This window comes from Carassius gibelio, chromosome A3 (genome assembly GCF_023724105.1).
Source record: "Carassius gibelio isolate Cgi1373 ecotype wild population from Czech Republic chromosome A3, carGib1.2-hapl.c, whole genome shotgun sequence".
Classification (NCBI taxonomy): Eukaryota; Metazoa; Chordata; class Actinopteri; order Cypriniformes; family Cyprinidae; genus Carassius; species Carassius gibelio.
In genome coordinates, this window is record NC_068373.1 from 24576251 (window position 1) to 24588827 (window position 12577).

At 38.2% G+C, this 12577-nt stretch overlaps 1 protein-coding gene across 2 annotated transcripts in view; it reads right to left on the reverse strand.

Annotated features, from left to right (window-relative positions):
* Positions 1–229: 229 nt before the first annotated feature.
* The window catches only part of LOC127953056 (pre-B-cell leukemia transcription factor 1), a 32919-nt gene continuing 20571 nt past the window's right edge, over positions 230–12577 (reverse strand). For both annotated transcript variants that reach the window (XM_052551952.1, XM_052551957.1), the window contains 6 exons: positions 10509–10753; positions 10190–10380; positions 9949–10084; positions 7656–7812; positions 3997–4083; positions 230–3063 (listed from right to left, as the gene is read on the reverse strand). In XM_052551952.1, coding sequence (XP_052407912.1) covers positions 4040–4083; positions 7656–7812; positions 9949–10084; positions 10190–10380; positions 10509–10753 — 773 coding nt within the window. In that variant the 3' untranslated portion in view covers positions 230–3063; positions 3997–4039. The remainder of the gene's footprint in view (positions 3064–3996; positions 4084–7655; positions 7813–9948; positions 10085–10189; positions 10381–10508; positions 10754–12577) is intronic.

Genomic DNA, 12577 nt, shown 5'->3' on the forward strand with positions numbered 1-12577 from the left:
GTTACAGAGCACATAATCAATTTAAAATGAGGAGAAAAGGTCTGATTTATTGTGATACTGATATTATTGTCCTTATGCCGCATAAATATTCTGGAAGGGCGAGACAATCAGCTAGCTCGCTGAAAAATGGCAGACTCATTCATAACCTTCTTAACCAGATCCTTTTTACGAATTGTAACATGCAAATAGCCCCTTAATGAACGGCAACAAAGAAAAACAAACAACAGGCTCAAAAGCACACTAGATTATTTTATTAGTTTTTGTTTTTCTAATAAGGAACACTACAATTTTCTCATATTTCTTTTTTCTCTCTCACTAGAACAGTTCTAAAGTTGAGGTATAAAAGGAGTTTATACAGACTACCAAGTCTGAAAATGGTGGGGTTTATATACAAGTGAAATGGAGAGAGGAGAGGTAGAGAGGAGGGAGAGAATGGTAAATACAGAAGGAAGCGTGTACTACAATTCTAGTAAAATAATGATAAAACTCGAGAATAAAATGCTGATTTCATCCGATTACGGTGCTGTGGAATCCACCTCAGATCATAATCCCGAGTTTACAAACTGATTCTATGGATGCACTTTTGGGAAAAAGTCATTTAGGAACTCGCAAATCTACTTCTGATATGTAGTGTTCAAAATAGTTACTCTGTTACAAAGCTTATGCATGTACTCCAAATGTATTCTTATTTTTCTTGTCGTCGGTTAGTAGTGATGATCAACGGAGTGGATTTTCACAGCACCTCATAGAAAATGCTACCAGCTTTGACAAAACCACACACACACACAAAAAAAAAAAAAACACTCGAGACTCCCGATCCAAATAAAATGTAACTGAAACGCTAAAATGAATATTACAAAGACTAACAAATATTACTCTTGCTCATGAGCGAATCCAAAGCCCCCAGCGATAAAAAAAAACAAGAAAAATAAAAGCGTACAAAAAGAGAAAATACACTGAAACATTCCACAATCTGTACAGTGACACCCATAGATGACTGATAGAAAAGAAAACAAAGAAATTTGGTGTAGTAATAGCATTAGTTGGAGATATCCATACGAAATGTTTATAACTAACAGTAATCTATAGAGGACACAATAATAGCTTGAAAAGCTCCTCAGAGTTTGTTTTTCCATGTGTACATATAAACAAAACCCCAATTTACATTTCAACGTTATTTAGTCATTTGTGTAATATATAGAATTTCCATTCATATATCAAAACGCCCTGGTGCTTCCGCGACTAAAGGTAAACTTGGGAAAAACCAAAGAAAAACAAGCAAAACATGAAAACAAGTTCCGGGAATACAAACAACTTGTCTGGAAAAGGTAAATATAAATTCATCTGATGTTCCTTAACTAGCTTTAGTCCATCTGTTTCAAATCGCAACACATCCAGTGCTTATTTTTGGTTAAATTTGAAAGGAGAAAAGCCCTTGTTGCTTGGCTACTTTAACTGATTACAAAACAACGGAGTTCCTTTGTTTAGTGAAACTGTAGGCAACAGCAACAACAAAAGAAAAAAAGACAGCATGCTTTACCAAGGAACAGGTGCTTTCAATTGCACGAACAATACAATCAGTTCAAAAGCACGAGTGAGTGACGAGACAACCCAACCCTTAAAAAACAGACACCACGAGAGGCCATAGCACACGGTAAACCAAAAGAACTCCTCGATATCTGTAACGGTTTTCGTAGTCATTGGTTAACTGCTATGGCCTCCTCAGAAAGGTTTTCGCGAAACGTGGTCAGTGTGTCACGGTTATGAAAAGGTGTGATAAAATATCACGCAAATCCTAGAGAAACCAAACACCAGCACAAAGTACTGGATTGGGCAGTATGAAGTTTTTAGTTTCTGGAGAAGTTCATTGGTTTATTTGGTCTGTTCCTCACACCCTCTTCCTTTTATAATATTTATAATTTTTTTTTGTCAAAAAAAAAAAGAAAAGAAAAAGAAAAGTTAGGTTAAATGGAATCACTAATACATCTCAACACCCTACATGCATGGAAGACAGTGGAAGATTTTTTTTTCTTTCCCTTTAAAAATATTTCTAAATACCCACCCGTGTCCCAATCCTACCGAATACTCCAGCTATCCGTACACAACCCCTTTCCCGAACACAAGGGCTTAGAGTTCTTGTCGGGTCTTTTATTTGGTGGCTGGTGCATCTTTGAGAGGGACAAAAGGCTGCAGGAAAAAAATACTGTAGCTAAACTATTAAAAACAAGGTCAACGTCAGCATCTCTGTTAAGACAGTGGACAGAGGAAACACGTAGTAGCTGACCGCACGGCAATCGCTCTTCTGTTGAACTGTTCACGTTTCCTCCGTTTCACACCGCACTCTCCTGCCATCAGCAAGTTAAAGCGTACCTTTACACTGATGGATCTGGATCTCTCTCCATCCAACCAGCAGCTCAAAGTGTTACAGACAGGATTTGTGCTTAACACAACGTTGAACAATGCAGGACAGATTGTTTTTTGAGCAAGCCAGAAGCAGTGACTGGAAACCATATTAAAAGCAGACTGAATGGCGTTTTCATGGTTTAGTTGTCTGAGGTTGTTCTACGAAGAGCAGAAGGTGCAACAACCGTTGACAGCACTTTGGTACAAGCAAGGAGGGAGGTGTTGCGTAATCCCCATCATGACAGGTCGAGACAGGACAGGTAACATGGAGTTGGGCGTAGACCGTCCACCCTTTGTGAAGACCTTTGAGGAGGATGTTTGTGAGACGTTTATTTTTTCTCGTCCTCAGCAAATGTGACGTTCTCCGTCTTTTGTTTGAAGAGTGCGTGTGTTTCAGTCTGGTTCAGCGTGTGAACCCTGGCACACCAAGTGGAACGAGGACTATGGAAGACCTTTGACATCTGCTAGAGTGAGGGACGAAAGCTGGGAGCAGGAGAGAACGGGCGAGACTGGATGATGAGATGCTCTGTGTGTGTGTGTGTGTGTGTGTGTGTGGTGCCAGCCTCATTAGCTGGAGGTGTCGGAGTGGATGCTGTCAGGTGGTCCTGGTGGAGAGGTGATGGAGGAAGGGTTGGTGTTGTCTTGCCAGATGTTATTAGCCTGTGGAGAGAGTCACATGTAAGAGGTTAAGTAACACAGGCAATGAAACAGACTTTTTAATGGCAAAACTAAACAATAAGGATATATGGAATGGTGTATATATATAAATGGAAACTGTGTGTTTATATGAGAATTATACACACAAATTATAAGTTTGGGGTTAGCAAGAATTTATTTAAAAGGAATCAATAATGCATCACGTTTCTTAAAAAAAACCCTCAACATTGATAATATTGAGAAATGTTTCTTGAGCAGCAAATCAGCTTATCAGAATGATTTCTGAAGAATCACGTGACACTGAAGAGTGTAAAATTCAGCTTTTCATCACAGGAATACAACTTTTGAAAATTTATTTAAATAGAATATATTTTAAGTTATTTTAAATTGGTATAATATTACTGTATTTCGAACAAATAAATGCAGCCTTGGTGAACAAAACCGACTTCATTCAATAAGGGTAAAAAAAATAAATCTAACCAACCTCATTGTTTTCAACACAGTAGTGTAATTAGAATAATTCAAAAATATATAAAAAGCATCATACTTCAAATGATAAAAAAAATTATAATTTCTGTAAAAATGGATTTAATTCTTAGTGTTAGGGGTTTGTTCAAATCATCTGTCCATACAGTATAGAGCTGCAGCTGACTGATATGTATCTTCTAGAGAACTTCACACCAGAACATAAAATGTGTTGAAACAGGAAACACAAGCCACAAATTGCAGACATCAGACTTTGAAAATGATGTTTAGGTCTACATCAACACAAAAACCAACACAAATTCTCATCAGATTTATGTACTTTGTGAGATCTAACTGAAAATCATTCCAGTTTCTTACTTTTACACAAAAAAAATCATTTTTCTTTGAACAAGCAGTCTGTTGCTTGAGATTGTTTGTTTGTTTGTTTGTGTGTGTCTGTGCTGTACTCACGTTCAGATGATGTGGGGTGTAAAGAGGACTTCCTGACAGATCTTCATAGCCTGCCGTCAGGTGTGTAGCACGGTGCAGGATATCCACCTGTAGCAAACATACATCACATCAGTATCAAAGTTATCAATATTCTCTAATATGATGATGCCGTCTGTTTATAGTTCATAAAAGAACATTCTAATTCTGACAATGTTTATATGTGAATAAAGGCCTAAATTGTTTCTTCAGAAGACTTGATTGTTAAGGATTTTTGTAGCACAGACTTTCAATTGAAGGAAAAAAATGATGAGAGTATTAAAAATATCTTCATCTGTGTTTTGAAGATCATTTACGCAGCCTCATGTGGTTTCAAACTCAAAAGTTGTTTCATTCAAAACAACATGAGGCTGAGTAAATGATGAAAGTATTTGTGGGCAAACTATCCCTTTTAGTCCAAACTGATTTGCACCGCACTCTATATATAATTAAGAGAAGTATATAGCTATCAGATATCAATTCAGAAACATTTGAAAGTTGTCAAAGTCAGACGTGAAAAACTTTCACACACAACAATGTTTGTTCCTTTCCAGATGCAGGAAAAATAAAGTATAAAATCAACAACTTGCTGACAGTGTAAATGTGGCATCAGAGCAATATATAAGGGCTCAACAATAAGGAAGTGTTTAGGCATATAGCTCATATTTGTACTGATACTTTCACTCACCACCCCACAATAAAGGATTATTTAAAAAAATATATTTTTTTTTAAAGCTAAACTCTCTTAAAGTAGGTGATTTTAGAGAGGCTAGTAATAGCAAGCTTGCTTTGAAATCATAAGATCCCACCCTCCCTGCCAACCACTCTCCAAAACACATGAATGTGCAGATGCAGACCAAAGGCTAACCAGCGTCACGATGAGAGACGGCGCTGGTGGAGGACTGAATGCATTACTGTTAGATTACCTCATGTCTCGTTCAATGGTGAAAACAGTACAAAGAATAAGCACATAATATTATGATAACAGCACCTTCCATTCTCACTCGGTAATGGAATCTGCCTGATAACATACCATACCTGCACCAATGTTGACAGGCAGGCAGAACAGCCTATCATAGCCCTCGGACCGAAGGATATGATTGGTCAAACATTTGATGGTCCTTTGCCTTCCACAGATGATATAAATACATCTAAATACAATTAGTGACTGCTATCAGTATTTGAATAGACTTTCTTACAGGCAAAACAAAAAATGTTTTTGAACCAAGTCACATACCCTGTCTTTAAAAAAATTAAATGAAAAAACAAAAACAATAAAAATTCTTAAAACTTAGAGACACATAATAGACCTTTTAAGAAACATCACAAAACAAACTTTTACATAGTATAATGAATTAAGACATTTAATAATAATAAAAAATGTTAAAAATACAAATTAATAATATTTCAAATAAATTATTTTAAACACAAATAATTTTAGACACAATTTAACTTGACAACATTTATTTATAGCAAGAAAAAAAAAATTCACTGGACATTACACTCCCAAATTTAGGAGTCATAAAAACACATGTAGTAGTGGTGTGATGGGGAAGAAACACTGACCCAAAACATTCTCAGAGGCCTTGCGCTATCAATAGAACTTCCTTACTGTTGAGCCCTTGATGAAAAGAGTTTATCTAACAGGAAGAAGACAAAGGAATGGCTGTGGATGACTGATGAAGAAATGAAATAAAGCAATGCCACAGGGGAGATGGTGGAGTTGGTTTCCAGGAAAGGGCTCTACACTCAAGACTGGGGCTGTAACTTTGGGGAAAGGGGAAGAGATCACTACACCGTGAGCAGGTATGGAAGAGGAAGGGCATTGAGGGGATGTCCTCAGTGCCTACCTGCTGCTGCTGCACAGCGGGAGTGACGCTGACGCCATCCCCATCGAGTGAACGCAGCCCGAGGTAGGCGTCTCCTGCGTGAGAGAGGGTGTACGACCCAGACGACCCTGCAGCAATACACGCAGCCCATCAGGCACGCAACCCTGCCCGGGTCGGGTTTTTGGAAAAGACTACAGTGTGTGGTGAAAATCTGTCTGCTCTCTATGCTGAGCATGATAATCAGGACAAGTCACATTCTGAAATCCAAGACAGTAATGATAATCTGCTGGACTATATTCGCTGACTAGAAGCAGCGATCACACATGTGCTGATGCGGACTGTTGCTTTACATGAACGTACACAACTGGACATCCTACTTCCTCTAAATGATGGGATGCATTGTTGGTACGCCGGCCAACAGATATGTAACAGGATATGAGGATGTGGTTTAAAAATATACGTGTTATTGTTAAAAATGACAACACCAAGTTAAATCACCTACCTTCTCCATTCTGCTTCCTGAGCAAATAGAGGTTCAACTACGCTAAACAAATGTGTGTGAATGTGCATATGAAAGTAAATATATGAAGATGTTAAACAAAAAGCCAAAACAGAATCAATAATTTAGGCAGAGATAAAAAAAAAAAAAAAAAAAAAAAATGACTATTTTAGTAAACAAAGGAAAGTTATTGGTTATTGCCATAGCTTTAGAGGAAACAGACATGCAAAACCAGAAAAGAAAGTAAATGTTCAGATAGCTAGAGATGAGAGTGAGCGATATGATCAAAATCATAAGTGACTTTATAACTGTGGGTATTAGTGACTTCATATAACATGATGGAAACTCAACAGACAGATGTTTCATTTAACTACATTTCGACAATCCAATTCTGATTAAATATTTAAATCCAGGGGATTCCCAAAGTTTTTTGTCAGCCAAATAATTAATTGAGTATCTCTTGAGATTTTAAGTTAATGTTTGAATCATTTAACAACACATTTGCATGTTCATGGTTAATGGTCACATGACATGTAGGAAAATGAATAGATTTCACCTTTTTAGTAGTTTTTTTGGTATGGATAATATTAATAGTTAATAATTTATTTACCTTCATCTTTATTGAATTGTTAAAAATATATTATATTTTTTATGATTAAGTCATTTTTTGCTTTTCATGAACTTGGGAAACCCTGCTTTAATCAAATGAGATGATTTGTATTTTCTCCTCTGTAACATGATGGATGAGAAACAAAAAAGAAAATTTTTCATAACAAATTAACAAGTCTGGCGTAAGTTCAAAACAGACTGTGATTTCTGTCTGACTGAGCCTGAAGCCTGTGAACGCACATCAGCTTCCTATCCATACAATGTCGTGTTAATGTGATGCTGTTATGTAACCGTAAACTAAACTCTGCTTCATGCTGTGCTTAACTATACCCATTCATAAACACTTTTCTACGGATGTGTGATGTATGCCGTCATACCGCCCAGGTCCATAGAAATAAATGACACTATTACGGCTTTATCCTGTAGAGGTTTAACAGCTGTTCCCTAGATGCAATCAGATCAGCTTTACAGCACAACCCAGATCAACAACATCTAAATCTCACCCAGCAAGTACATGATGCAAATACAAACAAACAAGCATTCTTTATGACAGGGGGAAAAAGATCTCATGATGGACAGACAAGAACAGAAATGGGATGAAAATAGCATGAAACGCATGTAGACAGGAGTGTGATTGTGGCAAGTGGTGTGCGTCGTGTAGCTTCACTATCTGCTAGAGATGATGGGAGGGCTGCTGTGCACTGTACCTGAGTTGGGTGTTGCTGGAGAGTTTGCCTGGCTGGCCTGTGCCGACACATTGGCAGCATCCACGGCTGTTTTAACGGCGTACAGGTTTGCTTCCTCTTGGAACTTACCAATGTTCTTCTTGTACCGAATTCTCTTGTTGCCAAACCAATTCGAGACCTGAGATGAAACAACTCTAATCAGACACCAGTTTCACCACAGTCAAATACAACTAAGAAGACATTACTGTACATTTCAAATGAATGCAATTTTCATTTAAAGGATTCTGATTGTTTGCTTCATTTCACCGCATGAATCCTTTGTACACAAGACAGGTCGACACTGGATTTGCAGAGAGACTGATATTAAAAAGCAATGCTGTGCAGTCTTCATTGGATTAGGAATGTTGCAGCACACTTAAATATTTGCACTCTGTGTCACTGTTGCTTTATTTGAGATCACTTGATAAATCCTTATTATGTGTACGTGTCTAACCAAAGACACAGAAGGCTCCAACTATGAAGGACGTAGCTTGTCATACAGACACACATGAAGGTACTTTATTATGCAAACCTGTTATCCAATCACAGCAGTGGGCGTTTACTTCCAAGTCTCTCCAGCCGGCCTCAAAGCCAGGGTAGGAAATAGCATATTATATGCTGATTTTGATGGTTTTTAATGTAAAAACCATGTAAACGTTATAAGTGTACGTCAGGAAACGGTATAAAATAATAAAAATTGCCAGTTCATGACCCTTTTAAATTTTATTATAATATTACACAGTATCATTATTTAAATAATTGCAGCCTTGGTAAGAATAAGATAAATTATTATTTTTCAAAAATCTTACTGACCCCAAACTTTTCAAAGGTAGTGTGGTATGCTGCCATAAGCTAATTTACAGAAATTATTTTAATTAATATTTCTGCAATGCACTCATTAAGAATCCATCTATAACTTGTGCCATCACAAAATGTAATAAATGAAATACAAATAATAATTTATCATTTGGTGAGAATTCAAATCGGTTCAGAATGTTATCTCATTCTATTGTGTTGGGACTATCCATCTAGATATCTAATGTCAGCTGTGCTTCTCTGATCAAAAAAACTTTAGCTAACATTAGCTGCAATGTTTTCAAATGGTTTCTTCTATTGTTAGTCAAAGGATTTCTGTGCGCTGATCAAACAGAAATGTTTAGAAGTTTCAAACTTTAACTTGAAGCTTCTGCTATTTTGACTTCACAAGTTAGGTGGGAGGAAATGAAACGGGGGCAGCACAAGTTCACAGCTCAACTCTGTTGCATCTGTACTTAAAGCCATGTCATTTAAAACCTGACAGACTTTTCCAAAACACAAATGAATATATATGATTTATAAGTGCGCTGGGATGTTTTATCTTCTGTTTATCATATTTGATGTGCTCTAGACTAAGTATGTGCAATGATCAATGTTTATGTGTGAATAAAAGCTTAAATTAAATTTGTTCATCATTATTATGTTACCAGAAAACTTGGATTAACCCATTCGATTCTTATGAATTACTTTTGTAATGTACTTGTCTTTATGAACTTTTTGAAGAATACATTTTTGGGGGTAAAGGATTTTTAATGGAGGGACAAAATTCAAATCTTCATATATGTGTTTTGAAAATGAACTAAACTCTAATGGGTTTGGAACAACATGAAGGCGAATAAATGATATATATTTTTTAAATCACTACAATGTGTGCAAAAAGTGCGTATCTTTTCAAAATGTTTGTTATCAGTAATAGCAATCACTAACTACTTAGAGGAGAATGGAAATAACACTTAAGCAGTGACTGATCTGTATCTGCTTGTGATTTTTTTTTTTTTTTTCATGACACTCGCGCAAACAGCGGTTAGTAATTGACAGGACATATCTCAACAAACTAATAACTGATGCTTAAATTATCATTCAGTTTCTATATTGCAGGGATAGGCAACTCCGGTCCTGGAGGGCCACTATCATGCAGAGTTTAGCTTCAGCCCTCATAAAAACTCACCTGCCTGTATCTATCTAGTAATCCCGAAAACACTGATTGCCTTGTTCAGGTGTGTTTAATTAGGTTTGGAGCTAAACTCTGCAGGACAGTGGCCCTCCAGGTCCGAAGTTGCCTATCCCTGCTATATTGGATGAAAACCTTGATTGACAAAGCTGCATAATTTAATTCAAATAAAAATGGGGCAGGATTTATTTTACAGGACATTTTTCCCCTTACGCTCCATTATCGGAAAAACTGGATTCCAGGTTTTGAATTACACATGGGATGTTTGTTGGCCATGCATGACTATACCTGAGAGACAGTGATCCCACATTTCTTGGCCAGCTCTTCCTTGGCTTCCTCGCTGGGGTAAGGGTTGGAGAGGTGAGAGTAGAAGTACTCGTTCAGCACCTCTGTGGCTTGCTTGTTGAAGTTGCGTCTCTTACGTCTGGGGACAAAGTAAGTGGAAAAATCAGTGTTTCATTGATAACAGTGCAGCAGAATAAGTACTTAAATCTGAAACGGCCACAAGCGGACACACACACACACACACCTGGCATCGAGGAAGCGAGAGCGCAGGATCATGACGGCCTCACAGGTGCTCTGCTTGAGCTGCATCTGGATGGAGCTGAACTTGCGGTGGATGATGGCCACCATGCGCTCGATCTCTTTGGGCGAGATGGGCCGTGTGCGGGACTGTTCCCTCAGTAAGTTCATCACGTGATTGGTGAACTCACTGCAAGCCTGTTTTCAGATAGGTTTGAGGATCATTACATACATACAAATATACCTTACCATTAAAAGTTTTTGAAACAAGATCCACGAGTATGTGCTGGAATAACTTAAAGGTCAGACGGGGGTCTGATTCTCACCTGTTCGTATTTCTCTAGTTCGGAGTGGTAGATCTGGCGGATCTGTGCGAGTTTGGCTCTATAGTCTGAGTGCTCGATGCTGCCGTCGTTGGGTGATCCTCCAGCCGCTGCTGCAGCTGCAGCCGCCGCTGCCGATCCGCCGCCCTTCTCAGGACCAGACACTCCCTCGGCCAGCAGCATGTTATCCAGACGCATGATCTGGGGATCTGGAGGGTCCTCCTCCTGTACACCTCTGATGCTCAGCACTGCAGAGGACAAAAACGGATCAATCAGAGGGAGAGCTTGCAGAAACCAGTCACATCACACCATGTAGAATTAAGGCTACTTATACCATAGAAACTACTAAATTAGGTGTGCGATTCCTGGCTGAGGCAGCAGAGGGCAGCATGGTACCTCAGTGGCAGGCCGGAGCACGAGGCAGTGGTCCAATAACAGCAGAGCATGTGCTGTCACTATAGGCACACGCAGCCATAAGTACACACATCTCCGACACTGAATTAAAGAAAGACCTCTGTCAACCTTCTGTTACGAGGCCATCGCTCACACCTATACGAGCACCTCGTCTAAACTCCCATACATATGCACACACACTCCTGGCCAGTGACTGAGGGCAAAGTGTAAGACAGATAATACAAAAATACATGACACAGAGGGTCTTTGTCTTTCCTCTTGACCACAGTGGTTTGCAAGAATGTGGTGAAAATGCCAATGGAATAAGGCACATGTAAAGGTGTTGCTTTTAAGTAAACAGAAAAGTATCATTTAAATGTAATATAAAATAACAAAAAGGATTTAAATGTAGACACTTTTGTAAGTCACTATTTACTCTCACTTATGCCAGACGTTTTTTTTCACATTATTTAGCAGAATGTCTACGCTTTTATTTCCATGTTGCAAAAGTGGATGTGAATCAGGAACCGCCGTGAACACCATTCACTTTCATTGTATGGGAAAAAGGGAAGAGTGGACATTCTGCTAAATGTTTCCTTTTGAACTTCATGCACGAAGGAAAAGTCACAGGCTTTTGGAACAACTTGAGTAAATAAATTATGATATTAATCAAGCTATAAACCTCATTCAAGCGAATATCTCAATGTACACTTCCCCAGACAGTGTTTTGAATGCTTTGAGTAGATCTGGACACGTAAGCACAACGATCTGAGACTCCAGTAGTGCACTGGGTTTATTTTGTTTCAAATGCAAAAAGTGCAACTAAAAGGCCATGTGTTGGAAGCAATCAGCATTATGTGGATGTTCTGTCTGTACCATCCCCACTGAAATCAAAGCTGTTTTTCCCATCCTCCCTTTAACTGATAACACATTTAATGACTTCAGCTCATACCCTCCCCCAATAACAGCACAGAATTTGTTTCCAGCTCTCCTCCTCCCTCTCACCCCCCCCCCCCCTGTTCTTTTTGAAAACTTTTCTTTCCCTTGGCAAGCACTCTTTTTTTCTTGTTCTCTCTTGCCCCTTCAGGGTCCCTCCACTCAGGTCCTCCCTCTTTCTTTCTCTCTGAGTCACATTCCATCTTTCGTTTCTCCCCCTCTCTGAGCTCAGGAATGCAGCAGACGCAGCCGCCTGAACTAATGACCCCGATTCACCATCCCTCGCTCTTTCCCTCTCTTTTTCAGCCAGCAAAACTCCCCAAAGTCAAAGAAAAAGGAAGAACGGTTTCAAAAGTACATTAAGTTTGATTCAGAGTGATTTCTGCAATAAGATTATTATTTGTGAATAACACCATGTGAGCATACTGTTGCTTTATATGCACTATGAAGGCACACTATTTAGTCATTTCACAGGAACAATAAAGAGTAAAACTGTTGCATAAGATTTCATGCATTAATTTCTGCAGATGGTTAGGCCTTAAAACAAAAGACAGAAAAACTACACGTGAAAACCAGTGTTTACAAATGTGATTTTCATCTCGTCATTCAATTCTAATAATAATGATTTTTAATAATAAAAGAGAATTTTTTTTTTTTTTTTTTACATTTATTCTGGGGGTAAATTCAATAATTATTTATTGTTATCATTATAAAACAGGGAAAGCATTTTTTTGTTCATTTTT